This window comes from Athene cunicularia (genome assembly GCF_003259725.1).
Source record: "Athene cunicularia isolate RWA chromosome 2 unlocalized genomic scaffold, athCun1 chr2_part1, whole genome shotgun sequence".
Lineage (NCBI taxonomy): Eukaryota > Metazoa > Chordata > Aves > Strigiformes > Strigidae > Athene > Athene cunicularia.
The window spans coordinates 128,521,432-128,547,835 of record NW_020799095.1 but is presented as its reverse complement, the minus strand read 5'-3'; the positions used below and the strand labels follow the sequence as shown (position 1 = coordinate 128,547,835).

General features: G+C 41.4%; 1 protein-coding gene across 3 annotated transcripts in view; it reads right to left on the bottom strand.

Annotated features, from left to right (window-relative positions):
* Positions 1-26,383, bottom strand: part of ESRP1 (epithelial splicing regulatory protein 1) — a 35,395-nt gene extending 9,012 nt beyond the window's left edge. Inside the window, exons 1-13 of one of the 3 annotated variants that reach the window (XM_026841797.1) lie at positions 26,059-26,383; positions 25,726-25,854; positions 24,773-24,886; positions 22,157-22,271; positions 14,584-14,682; positions 14,427-14,481; positions 12,538-12,648; positions 12,317-12,449; positions 12,186-12,228; positions 10,443-10,744; positions 8,473-8,691; positions 6,400-6,598; positions 4,344-4,512 (exon numbers count right to left, since the gene is read on the bottom strand). In XM_026841797.1, the coding sequence (XP_026697598.1) occupies positions 4,344-4,512; positions 6,400-6,598; positions 8,473-8,691; positions 10,443-10,744; positions 12,186-12,228; positions 12,317-12,449; positions 12,538-12,648; positions 14,427-14,481; positions 14,584-14,682; positions 22,157-22,271; positions 24,773-24,886; positions 25,726-25,854; positions 26,059-26,190 (1,820 nt within the window). In that variant the 5' untranslated portion in view covers positions 26,191-26,383. The remainder of the gene's footprint in view (positions 1-4,343; positions 4,513-6,399; positions 6,599-8,472; positions 8,692-10,442; positions 10,745-12,185; positions 12,229-12,316; positions 12,450-12,537; positions 12,649-14,426; positions 14,482-14,583; positions 14,683-22,156; positions 22,272-24,772; positions 24,887-25,725; positions 25,855-26,058) is intronic. The other 2 variants (XM_026841798.1, XM_026841799.1) reach the window with 2 other exon arrangements.
* Between the last annotated feature and the right edge of the window lie 21 nt (positions 26,384-26,404).

The following is a 26,404-nucleotide window of genomic DNA, read 5'->3' as shown; positions in this document are numbered from 1 at the left end:
TACTCTGACAAGCAGGTCCCTGAAGAAGCCAAAGTCTGCTGTCCTGAAGTCAAGTGTAGTGAGCTTGCTGTACCCCCTCATCACTGCCCTGAAAATCTTGAACTCCATTTCAAGGCTGCCATTGAGCTTCACACTCCCCCACAAGCCCCTCCTTGTTGATGAGAACAAGTTCCAGCACAGCACTTATCGTTAGCTCCTCTGTCACTTGGAGAAGGAAGTTATCAAAGCATTCTAGAAGCCTCATGGATTGCTTATGCCCTGCTGTGTTGCCTCTCCAACAGATGTTGGGGTGGTTGAAGTCCCCCATGAGGAGCAGGGCTTGTGAATGTGAGGCTGCTTTTATCTGTCTACAGAGGGCTTCATCTGCTCAGTCTTCCTGGTCAGGTGGCCTGTAGCAGACCCCCACTCTAATGTCACCTGTTCCTGTCCTCCCTTTAATCCTGACCCACAGGCTCCTGGTCAGCTCCTTATCCATCCCAGGCAGAGCTCCATACACTCCAGCTGGGCACAGATCTAGAAGGCAGGCCCCTGTCCTCATCTCCCCTGCACATCCTTCCATTCCAGCACTCCAGTCATAGGAGCCATCCTACCACATCTCTATGAACCAATAAGACTGACAAATCCATGATTGAGACTGGCTCACTATGAGCATGGATAGGTAACGAAGAGTCCCAAATGCTGCCACTTGATGTAAACATGTGAACTTCATTTGCTGGACAGCAACTAAAAGCCACCATTAGGCTTTTATGCTCAGTGAGCACATTCACTGCAGATGTGATCTCATGCAATCCAAGTTGACATACTTAAAAAAATAAAAAAAAAAACCACGAAAGAGAAAAGGGTACTACCTTCTAAAAGCTGTGGGCCAGAGTGTTGCTATGATGCTGAGTACAACTAAGCTGATGAAGAGGTTTTGTTTCTGGCTGCTGCTGTTCTCCATCTGTGACAGATCTCCCAGGCTAAATACACATATGGTTGTTTCCTAACCCAGTTCTGTCAAGTGATGCCAGTTAGCCAGACACACAGATATGCAAATAAAGCTGCTGGCAACAGCTCTGAATGGTATCACTCCTAATCCAGCCCACTTGTTCCTAGTTTTGCCAGTTTAAACTCCCTGTAACTTAATTGTGCTTCAATACAGATCTGAGCAACAACCAAGTTTAGAAAAAAGCTTCACTTGTTCTCTGTGATGGATCAGATCCTCCATAATGACCATTATGGAGAACAAGTGAGGCTTTTTTCTAGTCTTGGTCCTTTTTATATACATACACAATTTTTATGTATTTATACATACATATTAATGCTATAAATTGCAGATGTATATATTATCTGCACTTTTACAAATTGGTTAGTGTGTAATGAAAAAGACATACCTAATCAATAACAGGAAGAGGCAAAAGTAGACAGATGAAGACACTAACAAATTATCCTGTATTTTCTTGTGCAGCAAGTGTCAGAATCATGCCTTTAACTACCACATAAAAAGACCTTATAATTGAAATCACTCCAACAGAAGGGGCTGTATGTACATACACTGACACAACAGGGAAATCACCCAAATTTAGCCATTATTAGACTAGCACAGCTGAATACAACTACAAACACATTGGAAAAGACCCATGCTCACAAGCAGTACTTACATCTCACAAGACAAGGACTACTTCAAAGATGTGAACAAACAAGTTCACCTACCCACCTTGCTTCTATAGTACAAGAGTTTACCATAGGACACAGAACATAAGAACAGTCTTCCAGTTATTTTGAGTTCAAGGACTTCCTGAGCCAGATGCAGTTTCTGCGTATTCACTAACTCACAATGAATTTCCTGCCCTTGAATTTATCCAGTTTATTTGAACCCACATCAGTTTTCAGCTCCCATATCACTTTATGGCTACAAGTCCCACCAGCATACTACCTACTGGGTAAGAAGCTTCTCTTTCCACTTCACTATTCAAAATATTGTTGAAAAAAAGAACAAAGTTTAAGTATATTCCTACAGTCATGGACTTTGACAGAAACTTTTGAGGTTTTAAAGGCACTGCTTAAAAGTGATCAAAGTGGCATTAGAACTGAATAAATACAGTAAGATTTAACTTTGGTTTAAAACTACATATACCATACCAGTAACTTTCAAGTTTGTGTATGGTGAACATTTCTATAGAACATGTTAGCAGTGGCCAAGTAGCACAGTTACTTTTAATGTACATACATACAGCAACTAGTACACCTATTTATCCAGGATTAGATAAGGAAAAAATTCCTCCCTCCTATGAATCCTATTGTTCTTTCTCAAAAGTCTGTGACTAGGCAGAGACGGAGACCACCGATTCGCTGTCAGAACATGTTGCCAGATATAATTAAAAGCTGAACAGAGATATCAAAGACTGACAGATCCCGAATAACTTGCTCTCCCTCTTTTTCATTAGGAGTTCATTATAGCTATTTTAATAGCATAGAAGGCATCCATTTCTTTACACCATTGGGTTTCATCACCAAACCCATAAGAGCATTAAGAAGAGTCTGAGAGTTTCAGTGATTTCTGAGAGATACTGGAGACCAAAGCAATGCCTCCCCCCCACCAGGTTGATTACTGCACAGAGAACAGAATTGGCTATTATAAAGCAACTCGACCTTGCAAAACACAAGTGGTAGAACCTTTTGGCAGCAGGTCAAAGAAACTTTCCTTATTTCCATAAGTATTCACTAGTTAGATTTATGAACCATTGTCTGATCATTAGCCACCAGCTCTGTATTGCTTTTCCATGTACATGCATTTAAATGCACCACTTAGTACAGAGGATACCCCATTCTTTCCTGCTGCACATACTTAACATGCATTAAAGCTTAATTTTTAGAAAAAAACCCCCAAAATATCATCTACAAAGAATCGCTACTTCTACTGAAGTACATACACATTTTTTCTGTAGATCAAACATTTACTCTAGATAGAAAGGCAATATCCAAACACCAGATCTCACAACATGGAAAGAAGCCAAGTTGACTCCAGAAATTTTACTTTTTTTTTTTAAAAAACAGAGGTACTTGTAATTGGCACAGAAGCTACACAGGCATGGTTTCCTAAGTATAGTATACAACTATCAGTTAGTCAAGAACATAAAAAGGATATTTTGAGACTTGGGTCTCAGTCTGTAACCAAGATATGCCCACAGCCCAAGCAGCCAGTGATGGGACTCGTGTGGGATCCCGTTCAGTGAAAGATCTCTGTAGGGCCTGATGCTGAGCCTGCAGTGGCCAGACTAAGCTGCTATAAACCATTACTGCTACTGTGTTCTCATGACATACAGAATTATTATTGAGAAATTTGTTTTATATTGCCAGTGCAAGTTTCAAATTTTATTTTCTTGATCTTACATTAAAGAGGCTGAGATTGGTAACATCATCATAACCGTAAGACAGACATTGGAGGCATTATAGAAATTAACTCATGAGTGAAGAAGACATTTTAATAAAAAACCCAACAGGCAGCTTACAGACATACTGGTTTAGTGTAAAGTAGTAAGAAAATGTGTATTATCTTACAGGTAACTAGAGAGTCCATATTGCTCAGCAATTTTGTAAGTAGCTATTTGGACCCTTCTCTAGGGGAAAAAAAAAACACCCCACTGGTCAGAATCTAATAGAAGACTCGAGTTCCTTAATAGGTTTCCTGACAGATGAGGAATGGTTTATGACTTACAGGGAAATGGCTCTTTCCAAGGCCTCATGACTGTGGAGGGCAAATGGTATCAAGAGTTTTTGTTCTGTAGAAGATATCAAAAAATGCGGAAGAGCCAAAAGCTCTTCATGAGAGGTGTTTATGAGGTCAGGAAGAATATATGCCTCTTTACATATGCATTCAATACTTTTTTTTTTACTTTTATAAATAAGTAAACAGAGTTTTCACCATAAAGGTCAAAAGTTACTTTCTTACAAAAACAAAGAGGCACAATTTGTTAGGGCAGACCCCAATCCACCCATTCTAAAGAGGGGCCAAGGGCTTTTTTAATGAACATAGGAAGGAGTACTGCACACATCAGTTCCCACTAGGGGCAGAACAATGTGAACTAACAAGTTTAAGGGACATGTTAGGTGAAAAAAAAAATACCCCCCAAAGTCCCACTGTTATTTGGTGATTTAGGGTGGAGTTTTCTTTTATTAAAAAAAATCAGTACCTGAAGTACTCTAAAACTTGGGAAATCCCTAGATACCCTGAAATTGTTTCCCTGAACAAGATACTGAACAAGCTGTTCTTGGTAGCATAGCAGACAATGTTCTTTTGTGAGCTTTGTGCATTTGCTGCAAAAAGACTTCTTTGTTCCTGCTTGGTTTCTCCTCTGCTTTACCTGGGGTAGTATGCTGTGTAGTTCATGAAGAGCTGAGCCCCAGCAGGGTAGTACGCCGTGGAAGGCTGGAGTGTTCGTGGGTTCAAGAGCATGGATGGCTGATACAGAGCAGCTTCTGTTGGCACAACTGCAGCAGGAGCCGGAAAGGAGTAGGAAGGGGGTGAAAGGCCTAAAGGGAACAAATGGAAAATAGATTAGGACATTTTCAGCTAATGAAGGCCATATATATGCTGAAATTTAAGAACTCTAGAATAATGAGAAACTTGTGAAGGTTCTTTACTTCTCTTGCTCATCAAATAAATCTGAGTCACCAATGTGAGCTTGACTACAAGTGTTGTGCACATCCCTAGTCAAAAGCAAAGTCAGTAACACACAAGAAGCCCCCTCTCCCTCCAGGAATAGGGTCTCTTTCTAAAGGGGAGGCCAGTTTTTCTTGTCTAGGCTCAGATTTTAATGAAGTCTCCAATCAAGAATTGTGAGACTTCTCCACAGTAAGAAGGAAACTTCTGTGCTAAAGATCTGCCTAACATTCCCTAGAGCAGAGGACACCTTTTCATCCTGACATTCCCTACACCCCAGAACAGTGCTGTTAGTTAATGGACAACAGAAGAGTGTAAAAGTCATGGCTCTGCAGCTTCAAGCTGAGTAACACTAAGTTTTTTTTAAAAAAAAAAATAAATCCCAAAGTGCACTTTTCGGTGTTTCAACAAGATATGAGGCCCTAAACGAATTCTCACTGATGAGAGTTCACCCTTCTCCTTTGATACTCTTTTCCTTCCATCTTCCCCATCCAAGTGCCATAAAAAGTGAACATAAAGCTTGAGATAACTCAGAAGATCAAAAATAGAGGCTTAAAGTAACAGTCAGCATCTCATTGCATTGTGGGATGAGGCAGTGACAGAGCCAAAAGAGCTTATCTAAGGAATATATCCCTGGCATCTGTAGCTGGAAGGGGGCATGCTGCCACCTAAGAGTTCCCAAAGTTTGGGGCTCTGCCCAAGAACCTGTCCTAAGAGCTCTCCAAAGAAGCTTCCAATCCCTGTCTGGAACAGCTGTCACACACAGAACTACATACTGCAGATTCCTGCTCAGAAGGATACTTGTATTGCAAATACACCAAAAAAATTCTAGTCACCTGGAAAACTTATCTCTTAAGGATTAGCTGAGTGTCCACTCACACTCAAAAGGAACCACACCCAAGAAGTTTGCTGCTATGTTGACAGCTTTGACTAGGATTTAGAGGACACTTCAAAAAGAGTCACCACCAATAATAATACATTTGCATAGAGAGACAGAGAGAAAGCTCCTACTTGACTACCTTGCCATTTATGATCTTAGAAGCAAAGTATTATTTTTCCCATAGGCTCAGATTTATATGGCACATATCCTTAGTAAGGTAGCCCTTAAGCTCTTAAAGCATTTCCCCCAAATGTTTGTCTAGAAGTCCATGTTCGTCCTAGTAGCTCCAAGAAACATAATTTTACATGAAATAGTTTCAGCAGTTCTCCAAGGCCAAAGCTCTGTATATTTTACTCCCACACAGACCACCTCAATTCTGTATGAGCAACAAAAAGTCAAGATTTCCGTCAGTAGTGGTTCAATAGGCAGAACACTTGTTAAGCCCCAGAGGAGCATGTTACCCATAGTTTAATAAATTAAGTTTTGGAAGTGAAAGGAGAAGGCTTTTTTTTTACCTGACATGTTCACCATGATGAAAAATGTAAATACAAATCAGTTGAAATGGGTAACAGTTCTTTAAGGTCTAGGCAGGGCTTACAAGTTATTTTTCAGAGTCATGGCTCACTCTGGCCAAGTTAAGTTTCAGGGAGGGGAAGTTTGCCACTGAAAAAGCAGGAGTAATTTTAAAGTAGTTCTTCAGTCATAGCAATTCAGAACCAAAGGGAAAAATAATGATTGCAAGCTGCTGATTTAAGATGAAAAGCTTTATTTTAATATCCCCATCTGACACTCCTTTGCAAGAACCAGAATCAGAGTCAATAAAGCAGCTCCAACACCTACCCGCATAGCATATCGGCAAGACCCATGCAAAACTTACATGGTAACTTACATGGTGGCGGGGACAAGCCATTTCGATTTAAAGTGCCCCCCATTAATACAAAGTTCATCTCCTCAGCAGAACATTGAAAGACTTCAACATATCTGTCCTTCATAGTCTTCTTATGACACTTCTGTGCAGCCAGAAAAGCTCGGTCTGCAGATTTCATCTGAATAAAAGCATCTCCAGATGGACGTCCCTGCAAACAAGACAAACAAAAACAAGTGTTTCTGGACCTGCCATGAAGTAGCAGCACAGAAGTAAGTTGTGCTATTAAAGTCAAGTACAGTTGGTCAACCTGAGTACCCATCAGCATATTTAAGCTCTCCTTCCCAAAGTTCTTCCCACTTGTGCTAGATTGATCATATTTATTTACCTGTTTCAATTAAGCCAGGTTGTAACTTGTGCCATGTTACTTCTATATTTAAAAAAAAACCCCAACACCTATGAGAGAGAGAATTCAGAAGTACTTTGGTGCTCTGAGACCTGCTTTTACCAATTTAGTGAGAATGCAGAATTGGAAGATCAATCCACATTTTTTTATTGGTGATTTTTAAAATTCAAGGATAAATACAGTCAAGTGTCAAATGCTAAACGATTTCAAATTTAATTTTAAGGCCAGTATGGGCTGGGATGTTTTAGAAGGGTACTAGTCAAAGGCTTTGCATGAGCTTGTGAAGAAAAAAAAAAGTTACAGCTTTAAATGGGTGGGATACGTAACTGGGAAGAGTCATTGCAGCCACAAGCAGCTGCTGACTTGAAGTAGCCAAAACCAGGGGCAGAAATCTGAAGCCAGCTCTAACTTAAGTTCTGGGTCAGTTCTTCTAGTTTTGGAGGGAAGAACTTGATCACTATTCCTTTCACAGTAGTTCAGGTAGAGGGCTGAAACCAGGAATGGTGGGAACATGCAGAAAGGTAAGAATCTAGTAGGCAAAAGCAGTATCTGGGGGAAAACAAATGACAGCTTTGAGCAGAGGTGTCAGACAGCCCTCAGGACTATATACACACAATAACGTCTTCCTCTAAATTATTTTGTTACTGCTGACAAGGGCTGATAGTACTATAAACCATTACTTGTGCTTTAATATCTGTATCTTAGCCTCTCCAAACCCTGCACACTACTTACTGGTTTTCAGCCTTGGCTAGGTCAAGTCCTCACACATGAATCTTTTAAAGTAAAGAGGTACTGGAATAACTATGGTCCCTTCTCTCTCCCCATGCCCCTGAAACAAAGCCTTATTCCAGGACAACCAAGTATTTCACTTTTAGTTTAGGCTCAGCGCTAAAGAATTATACAAGAACCATTTTATACCGCAATAAATCAGCGTAATCGGTACAACCATTCAGGTCATCTCCATAGAGTTAGAGGAGCTGCCATCTCCTCCCCCTAGAGTCACAAGACTATGCTGATAAAGGATATCACAACAATGCACAATCTTTTGTCTAAAAAGTCTATTAGGAACTGCTTCCAGGAAACAATGGCAGAGATGTTACTGTTTATACATGTCAACAAACTGTTAATCTTGGTGCTTAGCTGTGACTGTTTAAAAGCTTCAGCTGCTGACTTATGCCATAGGAAATCCTGTCTCTAAATGGCTGCAGTCACACATTGGTCCTCAAATATACATACCTGGAGGCACATTGTTTATCAAGGCAGGGGCAAACCACTCCTTTGAGAGCTAACTGCCCACACTTTTGTTTTGAATGTACTCCTTGCCTGGTACAAGAGAAATTATGCATGCTGTTGAGCTCTTCAGTTCAAGCCTCCTACAGTGCAAGATCACAGCTGCTGCTTGGGGAGCACCAACCCCTCCAAGAATGTGGCTTAGTTTTAGGCACATGGGTCTCAGTGACAGAAACCACTCTCCAGCAAGTGTAGCAGCTGGGGTAGCAGGCTTCAAATAAGCCAACATATCTATTGCCAGTACGCTCTGAGGAGAGCTGGAGGCCAGTCAAGTGCATTAGTGTCAGTCACAAAGGTGCTTCCTTATTGATACCATCAGAAGGACTGTGTTTCCATACACAGGCAGTAGCTGGAGTGGCAGAGTGGCTAGAAATGTGATGCCTACCAACCTGGTGATTTAGTACCATGTGAACTCCATGGGTCCGAATATCTGTAGAAAACTCTCCCAAGAACTCCAGGATGTCCTCTATAGTGGCAGCATAGGGAAGACCACGCAAACGTACACAGTCTCTGACATTAGTAGGAGGCACAAACTGTTGAGGTAATACTGGAAGAATAGGAGGCGTGGGGAAGGGAATGAGCGGCGTGGAAGAGTACCTGTTCAGCACCTGTGCAAAACAGCAGAGCAGAGGGGTTACAGAAAGCCTCCTTACTCATTCTTCAACTCACAGAAACTGAACATAACACCACTGCCATCTGTTTTCACTCTGGGCAATATTTTAAGAAACAAGTGGTTTAAGCCCAGAATCTAGCTCACAACAGCAGTGCTTAGAATTCAGATGTTTTAAAGTAAATCTTTGGATCATTTTTTCTTGAAAAGCATAATTTTGGTTTGGAGAATTTATTTGAACTGTTATGCAACTCTCAAAAGACATCTCAGAACATGAACCCTGTGTTTCCACAGTATTTTTATTGGGAAAATATTCCAAAACATTCTACATCTACAGTCAGTAACACTTCTACTCAAAATATCTCCTCTGCAGAACTTTAGGAAAGTCTGAGAACTAGAAGCATTTCACTATGAAACAGCCCTGACTTGAGATGCAATAGTCTATCAAGTAACAAAGATACTGTGACTTGGTAGCAACACCTATAAGTCATGCTTTGAGACTCATTTTTAACAGTAAAAACCCTGCCTGGTCAAGAGTTCACTGAATATTCAATCACTATCCTTTAACTTTCTCTGAGCAAGATTAATATTCATTTACACTTACACAGCTATCAGAAAGTTTTGCTAATCAAAGAAACATATGAGAGCACTCAAAAAAACCCAACAATGACAAGAGTGAGTGTTGCAGCTATGCCTTCTCATTATTAGTGACATCTTTCAAATACAGCACTGAAATCTCTACATACTTGGGTGGAAGAGAGCTGTGCCATTGCTTGGTTACAATGGCATGGCTATTGGGTGGCCATAACTTGCATCATAGACGATACCTTCTGAAATCATGTTTAGAAGTTACTGACGTCAACTGAAGTACTACAAATTTTTTGAGACATACATAAGCAATCTTCTCAGCCCTACTTCCTTTCCTTGACAGCATAACTGAAATTAATGGTTCCATCAAGCCATGTTAATGCAAGAGGGGGCACTCTTCAGGCCCTGTTTCATGAAGGCATGCTATGCTCTTCTAGGTAGCCAGTGCTAGCAGAAGATGGCTGAGACCTGCCCTTAAAGGCATTCATAAAGCTCTTCAGATACATCTGAAGATGACAGCTACATCAAAAGGCAGTTTTTCTGGGTCAGTGAATAAAGGTAAGTATTTTTGATCAAGATTTCTTGCTAACACTCCTCCTGGATAGTCCATCATTGGACTTAGACAAATTTGGCATCTGTAGTGTAAAACACTAGACCCACAAACTCTCTGCTATAACTGCTGTTCACAAGGCTATTGGAAGCCAAAACCCCTAAGGTTTGTATATGTATGACTGAGAACATCCATATGCTGTAAGATGTTAGAGGAAGCAAAGTCTCCTGGAAATTCAGACAGTACTCCTTTCAGCAAGAGTCGTAGAATGGGTTGGGTTGGAAGGTACCTTAAAGATTACCTATTCCACTGCCCTGCCATGGGCAGGGACACCTTCCACTAGATCAGGTTGCCCAAAGCCCCGTCCAACCTGGCCTTGAACACTTCCAGGGAAGGGGCAGCCACAGCTTCTCTGGGCAACTTGTTCCAGTGCCTCACCACCCTCACAGCAAAGAATTTCTTCCTTATATCTAATCTCAATCTACCCTCAAGAGTGAGAGAAGAAAAAAGCTGCTTTCAAGTCATAGCCAAGCAGTATTTGCTTCCACTACTGTATGCCAGTATAGGAGCTTGGATTACAAGAAGCTAATGTTTGACAGGTTTACACCCACCTGCTGAACTTCTGCTGCAGTGCTCCTGAAGAGTTCTATGTACCTTTTCCCCAGCAAGTCCTTATGCTTTTTCAGTGCATTCTGTGCATACTCCTCACAAGCAAACAACACAAACGCATCCCCCGTTGGCCTACTGTCAGGGTACGTGACAAACAAGACTCCTTCCTTTCCTCCTGTTACAGGGCAGTGCTGGCCAAAGAATGTCAGCACTTCTTCTGTTGTTACGTTGAAAGGAAGGCCTCGCATCCTGACAATCACTTGGTTTTCTTTTGACAAGAACTGTGCAACCTCGTTGGAAGTACCTTTAACAAAAAGAAGTACAGAAGAACTTAAGTCTAGGCAGCCACAAAATCATGACCAAGTCTGGTACTGCTACACCCTCCCCACAGTTTTGAGCAGGAAGAACAATATTTGCCTCCAGTCACAGATGCTGTCCCTCTCTAGTAACCTAGAAATATTGTATAGGACACTTCCCATTAAAGTCTAATAATGTTACTCCATCATTTGGAAGAGATTCATCCTTATTCAAAGGGAAAATAGAAAGTACTTAGTGTTCAGAGCCCAAGAAAGCACAGTCTGAATCTCTCATGTGAACAGCACCTCTGCTACTGTGCACCTTGCCTTTCTAACTTATGAAAGTTTATGCTTATGAAAGCATGCTCAGCAATCTCTGAAACCATAATATATATTAACCAAGTAACTAGACCATTGTGATGGGAAAGTAAGTTGGAAGAGCATGTTGAAAACAGCTCAGGAATTTCATCCTATCCTCATAAAACTGTCAAGGTCTGCCAATTCTACTTTCACTGTCTCCAGAAGACCACTGATGCTCATAACACTGCCCTAACCAAAGCTGGCTGCTAACCACCTTCACATCTTAATACAGTCCTTTCACTTAGAGCTAGCTCATTCTGCAAAGAAGTTTGGTTGTGCCAGAGACACACACCATTTTTCCCCAATGTCAGTTTGCAGTGTCTTTACTGTAAATGGTGTAACTACTATCAAGCCTATCAATTAGTTATTTGACAGCTTAATAGCTTCTTCCACTTTAAAACCTCAACCTCAGACATCTAGTTAGTCATTTACAATCCCCCAAACAAATCTCTGTCAGGAACCAACAAGAACCTTAAGGTAGTATTGTAGCTACATAACAGCTTATTGGATCTTAACTCAAATTCTGTGTGCTTGCAGTCATAAAGGGAATGAAAAAAAAAACATGGGAGGATTTGAAGAGCAAGTTTTGCAGCCTTTCAATATTCCCCTTAAATAAGCATTCCCTCTTTAGTATGAGGCAAAGATTTGATTTCAAAAAAATCAGTTCCATAAATCCCTTGTTATTTACACTGTGGTATCTGTTTGCTTTTTCATGCAAGTCTCCACAACAACAGCAGTCATATTGTTTTGAAAAACTACTCTAGATTTGGTTTTCAGCAACCAATAACATTTAGGTCCCTTCAGTTAAGATGACCTAACAGATTAAGTTCATATTCAAGATCACCTTGACTGATCAAATCCTTATTTTATAGGCTGCTTGAAAATGGCAAGAAAGTGAAAGAGAAAGATAGACAAATTATTGAATGTCTTAGACTGCTGCTAACAGAGGACTAGTAATCAACACACCAGTCAACTACTTGTTTAAAGAAAGAAAATTAAAGGCCACATCCAACAGGAGCAGTGTACAGCCAAAAGTTAGTTACAGATGCTGATGGAACAAACCCTCCATTCTCACCCCCTAAAACTTACCTCCTGCAATTTTAAGGAAGTCTTCACCTGTTGCCTTGTATACCTAAGGAAAGTAAAGAAAAGAGAACATGAGATTGGCATGCTGTTTGCACTCCTGTTGAGAAAAGGATTTCAAAGGCAGTGTCACACACCTCAATGTATCGATTCCCCATGTGATGTTTGTGCCTTTGGAGCGCTAGATCTCTATGCTCTTCACTTACGAACCTCACGAGAGCCTCCCCATTCCTCCTACCCTGAGCATTGAGACAGAGTGCAGCACCTCCCCTGCATGATTGAAATCAAGAGAGATAAAATTCCATGACCAACACAGATGAAGCACTACAAATATAGAGGTAAACTCTTTGCTACTAACTTGGCAATATTTAAGCCTTTGAAGAATCTTGCTATGTCCTGGTCAGATGACTGCCACGGCAATCCTCTTGCTCGGATAACAGCATTGTCATCCACAAGTTCCATCTTGCTGCTGCAGGCACAGAAAGAGGGGGTAATGCAGAGACATCTGCCTGTCATATCCACCACACACTGCCCTCCCTGCTTGTCACCTGTGCTCCAGGGACTGGTTTCTGCCCCCACTTCATGTCTGTGGGATGGCACTGCCAGGGCAGCAAAGGGCTAAGTGCCACCACCACCACCCAAAGCCACTGCACATGCCTCTCATCAGGGAATGCCTGCTCTCTTAAGCTTCACCTTTCCCAGCTCCCCTTTCCTGCTTCTTGAGCTCTCATCTCTTCAGTAATGTTCCAAATCTACTCCCTGCTCCTGACATACCAATGGTTTGTGCTTCTCCACTGTCTGAACAGTGTTACTGGTAGAAAATCAAGCACTTTCTACTCTAACCTTAGATAGGTGGAAATAGAAGCAGAGCAGCTACATCTAACTGAAGGTAATGCACATTATTTGTACCGTGACAGCATGTAAGAGCCAGTCACAAGCCAAGACCAAATCTGTTCAGGGTTACGCTTAGCACAGAAAGAGGACTCCTGCCCAAAAAGAGTTTAGCCTTAACATTGCTTGTTCAGGCCATCACAGTGTTACTAGAGACTAATATAGCTACAGGCTACATTGGCTGCTTAGCATGGGAATAGCTCAGCCACAGAAAGCTAGGTTTAATTGGTCATTAACGCAGTCTCTTTTGTTCTCTTACTTGTTAAAAGTGCCATGTACAACAAAACGCTCACAGCTACCCAAGGCTGCCTTTCTGGCTATTGCAAGGACAGGTTTTTGCACAGAAGAGACCATGTGACTGATAAGCACATGAAGTGTTGTTCAGCAGCAGAGGACTCCCTCATACAAAAGGGCTGTAGCATGTTTCTCACTCGTGTTTTAATTTGTCAGTTGGCCTTTCTGTAGGTGTTTGTGCTAAAATGTTCCCTTGACTCCTAATTCTGTACTTCTCCCATCACCAATAAGATGGGAATCTTCCACCTCATTCCAGGATTTCATTAGTGAAAGGGGAAAAGCTTAGAAAAATGCTAAAACATAACCCCTGATCTAGATACTGTCTGCCAGTATTGTTGCATTCTTTTCCTGATTCTTTTGGCTCAGAAGTGCTAGCATCATCTACCATTATGACAGTTCCTTAATCTGGAAGAGGGAAGGAAGAATTCATGCAAGGTGAGAATATAAGCAAGATCAGTTTAACACCAGCCTCTTGTGATACTTCAGACAGAGTATCCAGTAAACCACTGAGAGAGATCTCTATTTGTACATAGAAAAGTATGGGGTTTAAAAAAAACGACAACAGAACAGTCAAAAGCAGATAAGGCTTTGTGTTTAAAACATATTTGTGAAGACCATCATAGCTTGATCAATTCACTAGTGGCACAGTATCTTTATGGAAATGTTTCTTCCCTATTAAAAAAAATAAATCACGATGTGTATTCATTAACAATGAAGTAAACTGCAGGAAGAGTGTAAATGTTAGAATCAGTAGGGTTACTTCTGCAAAAGTGCTTACATTCTTCGTTAATAGCACAGCACACTTCACACCCATTTAAGCACTTATTAGCAGAACCCAGAACTACCAGCAGCTAACAAACACTGAAGCCCAGCAAGAAAACTGGCTTGCATCTAATCACAGAAAACCTATTCTCCTTCCCACTTAAAAGTACCTCATCGATTCCCACAGTAGTGGGGTAACAGCTGTTTACAAATTAGGAATACAGAGAAGTACAGCTAAGATAAGCAGTACCTTCAAAAAAAGGGATGGGTGTGCAGCAAGAAGAGGAAGAAGGTACTTACCAAGGCCCACTTTCAAATTTGTAGTTCACTCTTTCTGGATCTGAAAATCGGTGATCTATGAAATACAACACAAGTTATTTTCTTTTTCCTCAGCATACAGGACAGACAGGAAAAACAAACAAGCAACAGAGGAAACTCATTCATCACAATCACTTACTGTATGGTTCAGATATTAGTGTTAAAATAATATTCCCCATATCTTCAACTTGAGAGGCTCCATAGGGAAATGCTGGACTATTCTTGTCAAGATTTAAATCTTTATGCTGGAGTTAAGTCAATCATCACCAAACAGATTTCTAATTGGCTTCCTGATAGAGCAACAAGCTTTCATGTTATCCTTGATGGTAAGTTGCTTCTCAGAGGAAGATTTAATCCATTTTCCTGCTGGGAGACATTAGCTGTTTTGCCTTGGGCTCTAACTACTGCCACCCGCGGGAGTGTGAGGTCATTCCAGATAGTATCTGGGGACATGAGACCCCATAATAAGGACATATATATTTAATATACTAATGAATTATGTATGTTTGACAGACAGATACACTTTTGCATGCAGAAGAGACAGGCGTCCTGTCCTCTTTAATTAAGAGCTTCTTTAATCTCTAGGGGAAGATTTGGGGAAGGAAGAGAAGCAAACCATCAAGTAGAGGCTCCAGAAATAGGAGGAATATGCCAACATGCTTTCTGAACAAGTAAATACCAAAGTAGAATGAACATCTTACCACTTCACAAACAGCACCTTGTCTAAACCTTGTCTATTAGAAGTTACAACCTGTGTTTTGTGTGGTTATGCAGAAGCATTTTGAGAATCTGGTAAAAGTGCACTATTGTAGATAACCAAGAGACAAAACAGAATCCCATAACCCATATCTTCTTTGATGTGAAGGATTTTGGAAGATGATAGCAAGGATAAGCTCTCCTGCCAATAGAGCACAGGAAGTGCTCTGTTCTGGAAAGACAGCTGTAGAATGACCAGATAAAAACCCCGGTTCATAAAGGGAGTCTGATTTAAGTTGCACATACCATCTTTTTTCACACAACTTTAAACAGAGTTTATTATGGAGTCTCTCCTGCTTCCTGTCATATTTGAGCCTCTCTAACACCAGGCTAAGATTACTTGCTACTCTACTCCAACATTTACAAAGCAAATTTTTAAAGAATTTTTTTCCACTCATATCTTTTGATGAATGTCAGGTTAAAAAAACAAACAAGAACAAGAAATTAAATACAAAGCAATCTTGGAATAGGACTTGCTTTTTTGACCTTTCTTACCACTTTGCATCAAGACTTTAGAGCAAAAGTGAAAGAGTTTCATCAACAAGACCTATCCTGGCATGGCAGTACAGTAATGCAAGACACTCAAACCACCAAAATGTACCAATTATTTGCCCATATTCCCAAAAAACTATATTAGATGCATTTCAAATGCTCATAAGAGTCTTGGTCACAGACCCAAAGCTTGCTTCTCAGGCCAAGATAGCAAAGATCCACTTAAATAAATCTTTCTTCCCCTATAGCTGAGCACATTTTGAGTTGGCAGATGCCTACATGAAGGGCAGGGAACAGAACAGCTTCTGTTAGAAACAGACACCGCCCACCAGCTTTGTCATATCGTCTCATCAACAGGGGAGGCAGCACAAATTTCATTGTGAAATAAAGTCTTCCCTATTATTTGTGGGATGACTACAAGTCACTCCTATGAAATGGGATTTTTTTAAAAATTGTTTAAGTTTAAATTATCCTGTGAGATAAAAAAAATAATTTCAACTGAATTAATGAACTCATTTTCTACAGCGAGGAAAGGAAAGCTCTTGTGCCAACATAACACACTTTGAGGCTAATTTGATTTTGAGGCTTTGTTGGTTTTAAGTGTGCACTAGTATATGGAAGGTGAGAAGATGGTGCTTAGTCTTACAAGAACATCTGTAGTTTAAGTAAATTTTCCTAGTTTAAAAACCAGAATATTTAAACCAGTGATCTCTCCCCTCCAACTGCTTGACTGAATACAGTTTGCTAACCATTGCCATTACTCCAAAGAAGGTACCGGGAGGGAGTGTAAAACAGTGAGAATATTAAATAGTTTTCCTAAAAAACAAGCTACAAACCCTGAACCAAGCTAAAAACCAAGCACAGTTCAACAGACTATCAGTATTTATGACAAGAAACTTCTCCATTGGGATATCTCTTCCTAAACTGTACACTCAAGCTCATCTCCTCCCCTGCCCCCTGGGGAAGAGGGTTCTAAAGAAAAATAATCTACAGACTCCCTAATCAGCACTACAGATGTTTCTGGGTGCCTTGTGTATCAGAGCAGGGGAGTGCTTCTGCTTTTCCTGTCACCTTTCTTCCTGCAGCATCTAACAGCTCCGTGCTGCGCTTGTACAGTCTCTGCTGCCCATCCAGGGAACCAGAAGCTGCTGAAAACATAAGTATTGGAACCCTGGTCTTGCCCGACTGTTTTTTAATGAAGATTTTGGAAATGTCATCTTTCCTTTGTCAAAGTCAAGAGAAATTCAGCAGGAGTTTCAATAGCTATTATGGCAGGGGACATGCCTACACATGTGCACATGCATGCACTTGGCTGTTAGACTGGGCCCTCAGAACTGAAGAGATGTTTCAGTATTTCTTTTTTGCGCAGCCAAAGATCCCTAGAAGTGATCAGCTGCCAGAGAGGGGAATGCAGTATTGTGAAGAGCCTTCAAATTCCCAGGCCATCATACAAGGAAAACAAACAACCCCCCCACCTCACGTTCACTTTCTTCAGGAAACATTTTCATTGAAAATACTGATCAACAAGAGATACAATTCCTAAAAATGCCCTAGTGCCAACAGAAGTTGGTACCAGGTGTTCAGACATAGGGAGTCAGTTGTGCCAAGAACTCTAATATAAACACAGTGGGAGGGGAGGAATAAAGTCATCAACATTAGCAGGAGTGAAAAAAAATTGCTCACATCTCCGCCTCTGATTAGCTAGAAGCAAGGCTTTTAGACAGGATTGGAGAAGAAAATTGATAGCTTTCTGCACATGTAAGGAGCACGTTAACATTAACTAAGTGTAAACCTGAACTCTAATGAAAGAGACTGACTACATATAGATGGACTCCTGTGAACAGAGGCACTAGAAATTATGGACTCTTGGGGAAAAAGCTGTTAATGGAACAGTCTTTATAAAACCCACCCCTTTTTCTGTGAAGGGACAGGAGACCACACATGTTCAAGTACAGTGATATTTAAAGGTTGCCTCTCCTGGGCAACTGAGGTTATTGTAGCAAAAAAATTCAAGTTCACATTTAAATAAGTGTTAGAAAACAGACCTGTCTAAAGCTACTATATGCAATAGCATTCACACATATATTCTAAATGAAGCAACCAGCAAGACACTCCCAAGTAACAAGGCAGGATGGGAAACAAGGCATTTCTTAATCTTACTGTTCAGCTGCAGTACCACCTCCAGCACTCAGGAAGTTAAAGGGGTTGGGGGGGGAGGTATATTCCACATCAGAGTTGTCTATATAACATGGAAGAAATTTCTAAATCACTTCCTCAGATTTATCACCACAGCTTCACCCACTGCTACTGCTCTCCAAAGACTTCTTCCCTCCACTGTCTTTCCTATTTCTTAGTCTCTTAACTCCTTTAGCAATGGCAAAAGAAATACTGACCAACTAACTTAGCTCAGAGATATCATGACATGAACTAGTACTGCAATTGTGTTCTGCACTGATCCTCTTCCTCCTTTGGCTGTTTTTATGTCTCTTCAGGCAGATTACATCTTTTTTGTCACTACTTTGCATAAAGGTAATCTGATATTACCCAGTTCCTGGGTGCTATCATAGGAAATACAAACAGCAATATGCAAGATTCTCAGGAAATACCCAATAATGGGCTTTTTATTGCTAAAGTACTATTGGTTATAACTGTGCTCTGCATCACTGTTTAGGACACCTAGGTCAAAAAAAACCAAACCAAGTTCCAGTATTGCAGTATCCAGGTCCTATCCAGCACATTAGCAGGCTGTTCTGAAGTATGCCTGTGTTTCTACTGACAACATCCAGCAGATACTCCTCGGAAGGAGTTATCCTCACAAACCCAGGTCAGAAGCCAGTGGAACAAACCATTCACTGCAGGAAGCAAGAGCTATTTGCCATTTAATGGCTTCTGCACACCCAATCTTGAGGCAAAGGATGAGTCTTCTACTGACAGAATACGAATAGTCATGCAAGCTTTGTTCACTCCACCCTGAAGGCACTCACAGCTGTGAAAACTGGCTCAGCAAGCTTTGCAAATCAAGAAGTGCATCAAGTATGGGAGGTACAGAGGGTGCAAGAACAACCCTACTCCTTTTGTATACTTACACACGTTAAAAAAAAAAAAGTTTCTCAACAGACCCGAGTTCCTTTCTCTCCTGGAACATGATCGCTTCTCTCAAGTTTTTTGTTCCTCAAAATTTCTCATAACTGTCCTGCTGTCACTACTTGTACACAATATTGACTAAAAGAACATTTACCAGAAGACTGTCTCCTACACAAAAAACAGTTTTAAGACCTAAGTTAGGCAGCAGTAGCACTCAGATAACAGATACAGCAAGTCTCAGTTCTCCCTCAGTCCCTCAAATTTCATGGCATTTTAAACATTTCTTTACCCTGAACCAGAATAAATCAGTGGCTGCTTGTACATGAAATTTAGATTTTTTTTTGGGGGGGTGGGCAGCAGGGAGAGGAGAGGTAATGTCAAGCTTTCACCAGAATTCTTGGTTTTGAAGCAGTTTCTTTTCTGCACACAAATTTCAAGTAGTTTGCTGAAAGAGTATGTCCCAAAAGTGCTTTCTAAAGGAAGAATAATCCAGCCAATCATTTAGTTTAGTATCTCTATTCTCTTTTTCAAGACTGTGCCTGTCCTGCCTGCAAGAAGTATGTAGCCAAGCACCAATTCAGCAGCATGTTAGACACCGGAACATATATCTTGACTGACTGTGCAGTAGGAAGTTATGACCCCTGACTTGTGATAGTAATAGAGTATATTCTCTGTTCACCTGTAATTTGTTGTTTAAATATTACCCATCAAAATAAAACTTTTGGAAGACTCCTAATAATTTAAATAACTGTACAATAATACTCAGCTTTCCTCTAACAATTTAATATCACACAAGTTTCCTTTCGCTGATCACAACCACCTTACACACAGGTAAATGGAAATGTAAGTACATGAAGGGATGTGCCCAGAGATCGTGCCACTCCTGCTCCTACCAGTTTGCAAATGTAGGTCTTCTGCATCTCAAGTCAGTACCCTGCCCCTAAACCAAAACCTTCTATCCTCAAAGACAACAAACCTGGTCCAGTATAGTTTGTGACACAAATCATGGGAGATTCCCTCATGCAGCCCCTTTACATTCATGAGGTGGAAGATCTGCACTTTCTACAATAATAAGAGCTTGGTCAGACTCTGCGCACTAACCTGCAACTTCGTTTTAACCTACTGTTTTTAATTTGGTTTTGTGTGTTCTGCCCCAGCATATCCACTTCATATTCAAGTTACTTTTTATTTAGACATTTTCTTTTCTTTGCTGCATAACCAACTCAGGAGGAAAGTAGCTGTCCTGCTTACATGAAGGGAAAAAAATCTCTGCACAAAACTGTTGAACTGGTCTTTAGACTTAGCACCTGCTTCAATATATATTTTTTATCCCAAACATTACATACATGTTCAGAGTCTCCAAGTAAGCAGTACTATAACAGCTTCTGAAACCAACGAGGTTAAGTTGGTACATTTCAGCAAAGTGAGAGAAAAGGAAATTATCATGTTTGTCAATGAAACAAAACCAAATTATTTTACCTTTTTGATCTCTGCATCATTCACCCCCAAAACTCTCAAGCAATATAGGGCAGAGTCAGTTGACTTCAGCCACATTACATAAACATAGCAAGTTTACAAAACAAGCATCAGCAGTTACAAAACAAGACAAACCACAAAGATTAATATAAAACCAGAAATAAGTTGTTTAGGTTTATATACCTTACAAAGCATTTCAGATCCATAATTCAGACTCAGGCTGAAAGCATTTGGATAGACTGACCGACCCTCTAGGAACATGGAGAAAATACTACTGGCAACTGACAAAGCCACCCTAAGATGGTAGCGACTCCTCAGGGGCTTCCTGACAGTTGGGTAACACAGGGTGGTCTGCTCCCCTCTCCTAGCAGACAGGGAGTACAGTCTGTCACTGTCCCTTAGCTGACCAGCGATGCTCTGGGTGGCTACAGCTGTACTACTATTTCCACAGTGGCAAGATGTACACCAGACACTCACATGAGGAGAAAGCAAAGGCATCTCTCCAAAACAGTCAAAGTAGCTAAATGTTTTTAACTTCTCCTGTTCATGTCAAAGCATCCCTAAACAATGTATTAAGTTTCTGATCTTAACTTTAAGACGACTCCATCATCCAGCTTCTAAACTATGCAACACAAGCATTTATTTAACGTTTCTACATAAAAAGTCACACTCCTACACTAAGTGTACTTTCTTCAGAGTAGGGGAAGAAGTGATTTCTGTCCCTTCACTAGGGGAGATTTACCATAAGGTTGAATACTGGAGGCTGTCTGCTCTGTTTTACCACCTGCAAATTAAGCTTAAACAAAAAAAAAAAAATCCACACATACATAGATATTTTATGCCCCTGACACAGGTACAAAGCCCAGGCAATAATACTGCAGTGAAAGGTCAAAATAATTCACAAGCCAGACTGAGTCTGAAAAATACTGACTTGTAATGGCAACCACTCTGTGGACACAATAAGCTAGTCAGAAGAAAAAAGTTATTAGAAACAACAACAAAACCCAGCTGAAAATAGTGAGAAAACCCTCTCAAATTCCTTTATCCTTCCTTGCTAGCTAGCTTTTATGGTCACTGCTTCAATAAGTCAGTAAGGAAGTCAAGCGTTTTCCATGTCACAGAGTAGGAGATGAGGACTAAAGCCTGCAGTAAGAGGGGAGACTGCAAAAGGATGCAAGGAGGGAGGCAGAGCCACATCATTCACAGCCTCAGTTTTGGCCCTGGTAATTGTACATGGCATGCAAACAAAACTGAGCTAAGACTAGTAAAGAGCCAGACAGGACTAGGTCACAGACCACTTACAACTATTCAGAAAGTAATTTTAGACATCTCTACCACTGAAAATGGAAACACGTCACTGACTGCATCTTATTTCCATCCCAGCCTCACCTTGTGACGTGTAACATGTACAGCTTCCACAAGACTGAATACCACATGTGCCAACAGCATTCCTGCCTTAGGTTCACTCCTGAATCAAAGACTGACTGCAAGTGCACCCTTCCCCCTCCTAAAATAATTAAGATGGTCTCCCAACATTCACTCTTACCTAAAAATAAAAATCTACCTGATACAACAAGCAACCTCACAACTTTAATATTAAAGATACACATCAACGATTTGAACAAATGTGCCAGTTACACTAAGCTGAATTTTAAAGAGACAAAAGTATAAGGTAGTAAAGAAAATATACAGAAATCAAGAAGAAATACAAGATTTTCCCCACGGGAACATGCATTCTCATATGTTTTTATCTTTATCTTTGTGAGAAAACTCAGTGCAGCTCCGAGTCACTCATTAAAGTTATACCACCCCTAAACACGTGTTGCAAGTATTACTCATTCATCTGTCTTAAAATTCAGCCAAAGCTGTAACAGCAGTAGACACCATCATTGTTAAAAGGATACATTCTGTCATGGCTGCAACATCAAGTTTACTAAGGTCAGGTGAGCCAGGGCAACACTTCTTGAACTCCTTCCGCAAGTCAAAAAAGGAGTAGAAGCATTCAGGCAATAAGATATTCTGTAAAAGGAAAAAAAAATACACTACTGTCAGCTAATATGGGTTTAATCCACTTTATCTTTAGATACCAAACTTTCTGACAACTTTATTACAATGGGTAGGAAACGCAAACAGCCTTTACTACAGAGAAACTCACATAGCTCTTCACCATGTAAGTATGTTTTAAACTTTTCTCGCTTAAGCAGCTCCCTGTCTACACGGTTTAAAAAAAGAAATGTTTCTCTGGCAGTGAAAAAGCACTTTTTCTATTACTACCAGTGCCTCAAATCCAATATATATGTAGGAGAGCAAATCACTGCTATTGCAACAGTTATCACCAATTCTTAATTCCAGTTTTAACTGTAAAAAGCCAGAGGGCACCCAGTTCAGTTTATAGAGCCAAGCAAATTTTGCAAGACTAGCAGAAGACATTTTGGCTTACAGACAAGGCTGAGTTTTCAAAGAATAGTCACACTTCAAATATTTATTCCCTTAAAAAAACCCACCACCACCAACAAAACCATCCCAACTGTGTGCAGATGAGGGTTTGGTATGGTGCACAGGTTGTTAGTCTATGTGTGGCAACTGCTTTAATTGCAGCATATGAAGCCAGGAGCAAGTTATGTAGCCCACCAGAAGCCAATAAAGCCCTTTTTGCCTTACCACTACACCTACCACATGCTTTTAATTTCTTTTGGGGGTGCAAAGAAGACTTGGGGTTTGTGCTGGTTTAAACAGCTTCCCCCTACTCCTTCAGTTAGGTCTTCACCCCAGAGCTTCCCCACAGACACAATACTTCATGTTCCACTTGGCTGTTTGTTGCCTGCAATGCCCCTCTAGATCAAAAGTAAGAGCTTTCTGTGATTTAACGACTAGTTAGCATCTTGGCATTGTAACAGAATGACAGGATATGTGAAAGCACATTTAGAGAGTCCAAAGAAAGAAGTTTAGGCTCTAAAACGAGTTCTTTGAGAACATTAGAGCTTATCTTAGCATATAGACAGGTACATTAGGCAAACGATACTTTTTAAAAGACAGACATGAAAATGCAGGTGTGCTTGCCAACATTTCCTGCTCTAGTTTTAGCATGGCTATTTTTCTTCCTTGATGAGAGATTACATTCTATACTTCACTGACATTCAGTTTGAACAGTTGATGCCAGTTCATTCTCTGAATACTGTGAGCTGCTAGATTAGTTCAGGCTGGGCATCTTAAAAGAAATATATTTGAGAGGCTAGTGATTGTTGCCTACCTGGATTTTAGCAATCCCCCACCCTAACCTCAGGATTAGGGTATTCACCAAAGAACTATTACAGGTCTCATAAGCATCTGGTTTCCTTAATCTATAGGCAGCACAGCACAGATTTCAAATGAATAATTCTTAAAACAGCAATAGAAGATTTTGATGAAGATTTGATTCCTACCTGTGACCCTGTAATAATACAGAAAAAGTATGCCTATCCCCAACACCAAACAAACTTACATAATCAGTCATCCCTTCTTTTATCCACATGCATGGAAAGATTAACTTTGTAAAACACATACCCATTACAAGTGAGAAGTCTCTCAAAAAACCTGTTTGCACCTTGTCTCATACTATACCCTAAGACAGGTTATATATAAGGACTGTCCTTTCACTATGAATCATGCTCATTGTTTCTCTTCTAAACTTACAAAGGTACAAACACTAACAAGTATTAAAATCAAACTCATGCAGTATCAGTTTTGTAACAGCACAGACTTGCAGCAGTGCTCGTTCAAAGATGAAGCAGCAAACTGATGGGCACAAACATCAGCTGCAAGGAGAGGAGCAGAACAGCTCAGTTACAGAGCAATGCATGTTCATAGCAAACCACAAAACAAGATGTTATTAATACTGAAGCAGTTATTTGGGGACTAGAGACTCGGCATATTGCTGCAACCCTATCACTAATGAAAAGTAGGCAGGACCTCATAACACTGTTAGCAATTTGGCAACTCTGAAGTTACAGAAAACTCTAGGCTATGGGACTAGTCATCGCTCATAGCCTGCCTCAAACTACTGCTCAGCTGCTTAGAAATATGAGCACCGCCCTCAGAGCGTCAGCTGAATACACAAAGATTGAAAATCACTGAAGCTAAAGGTGAATGTAAAATTTCAAAAGACAGTTTATGATTAAGGTGATTAACTATTTGGCAACACTGCCAAATTCCCACTTGTTAACCCATTGTAGCTTCTACAGCTGTAGGAGCTACTAGTTCTCTGTCAATGCATTGCTCCTTTCTGAAACACTTAAGAAAATCTTTCTTCAAATTAGAACTTAGAAAACTTAAAAAAGGCATCGCAAGGCTACGTAAGCACAGGGCATTGCCTACGCCTTGCGTATGGACAGGCTCTTTAGTCTGGTAAGCATATTAATATAGGAGTGATGTTTGTACTGTGGTTTTGTGGAGGTTCCCTCATACTAAAGGGAAATTGACCAGTTTTGCAAAAAAATCATATAAAGCACACTAAGAGTCAAACTTAAGCTACAACTACATACCTTTTTGGAAGCTTCAGGGTGCAGAACCTGCCTAATGTGCAACTGTCCATCAGTACAGAAACAGAAGGAAGTACCTACACCAATGTTCAGCTCATTGCTCACGGACTGATTAAACTGAAAGCAGGAACAACAAAAAAGACATACATGTAAAAGATCAGTAGCTGAGCTCGGCAGTATCATCAGTTGGCAATATGTTATTCCTGGGCAACAGGAACGTGGAGCTGGAATTAATTTAGTAAGACCCTAGTCCTTCACTTCTGTAGATTTGTTTCTTACTAGCTAAGAACGTGATAACTTCTACTATAATAATCTTCGCAAGGAAATTGCCTCTTTTCCCACCCTTCTAATGAGGTGTGGCCACACAGACCGTTCACATCACAAAAGAAAATCCTTTTTCAGGAGCATTTACAAGAGCACTGCAAGGAGACATAAAGCTGGTTGCAAAGAGCAGAGGGAGTTGCCAGGACAGAAGAGCCTTTCAGACAGATCACTCAAGCAATGTTGGAAAGCCCTACCCTCAACGAGAATAACACACGCCTCGCTGTTTATCTAGAGGCTTCGCTACTGTCTCCTTCCCAGGACTGAGGAGCCACTACAAGCCTTAACAGAGCCTGCCACCACACAGACTTTTCAGGGGGCACCTAAACTTGGCCTCTTCCAACACTGATGGGGACTCACCCTCAGCTAAGACTCGGGGTCCAGCATGGCAGGACACCAGGGTTAGAGGGATGCCTGAGCCTGACCTTCCTCTCTTGGGGTTCAGTCCCTCCCAAGGTGAATGAGGAGCAAAAGGCAAGACAGAAATTCCCACACAGCCCACCACACGCATCTGGTGCCAGGCTCCGCTGCCGCAATGGTGGTGGTGGAGGGGATAAATAGCTGATAACACTGACTACCCCACCGGGGAGCCCCCAAGGGAGACCAACATCCAGCAGCCAGTTACGGGGTATCACCTGTCTCAGTGCCTGCTCCAGCGATGGAGCCAGTGACAAGCTCTCCACATCCACCTGGGTGATCTCCTGGCACTCAGCCGTCAGCTCCAGGTGGTCAGGCCGGACCAGCACGTCATGAAGGTGCCCCAGCTCCAGAGAAAGCAGAGGAGGGGCGAGTCAGCTCACCGGGCTGGAGTTCCTTACCTGCAGCACCGGGCCCTGCCCTCCGCCAGAGCCTGCTCCAGCCTGGGGCACCCACCACCAGCCCAGCACTAGGGCTGCCCCACCTGTACCCAGCACGGCAGGGGCCAAGGGGAGCCGCAGGTCTGAGCGCTCCGCCCTCGGGGAAAATACCTCCTTGCTCCTCAGGTCGACCACTTTCCACAGGAGCTGGAGCAGTTCCCTCTCATCCGAGCCCAGCCTTGCCCCGTTGGTGCCCGCCGTGGTCACGAAGAAGATCACCAGGTAGTCGGGAGACGCCGTCATGGTGCCAGCGGGACAGTGCGAAGGATACAAAAATGGGGTGGTGGGAAAGAAAGGAGAGGAAGAAAAGAGGCCAGAAACTTTCCCTGCCTGAGGTGCTTCCAGGCGAGACCCAAGCGGCAGAGCCCCCACCTGCAGCCTGCAGCCTCCCGCCCCAAGGCCCCAGCGCGGGGGAGGCTCACGGCTACCCCTCTCCCACCCCTGCTCCGCGGGGCGG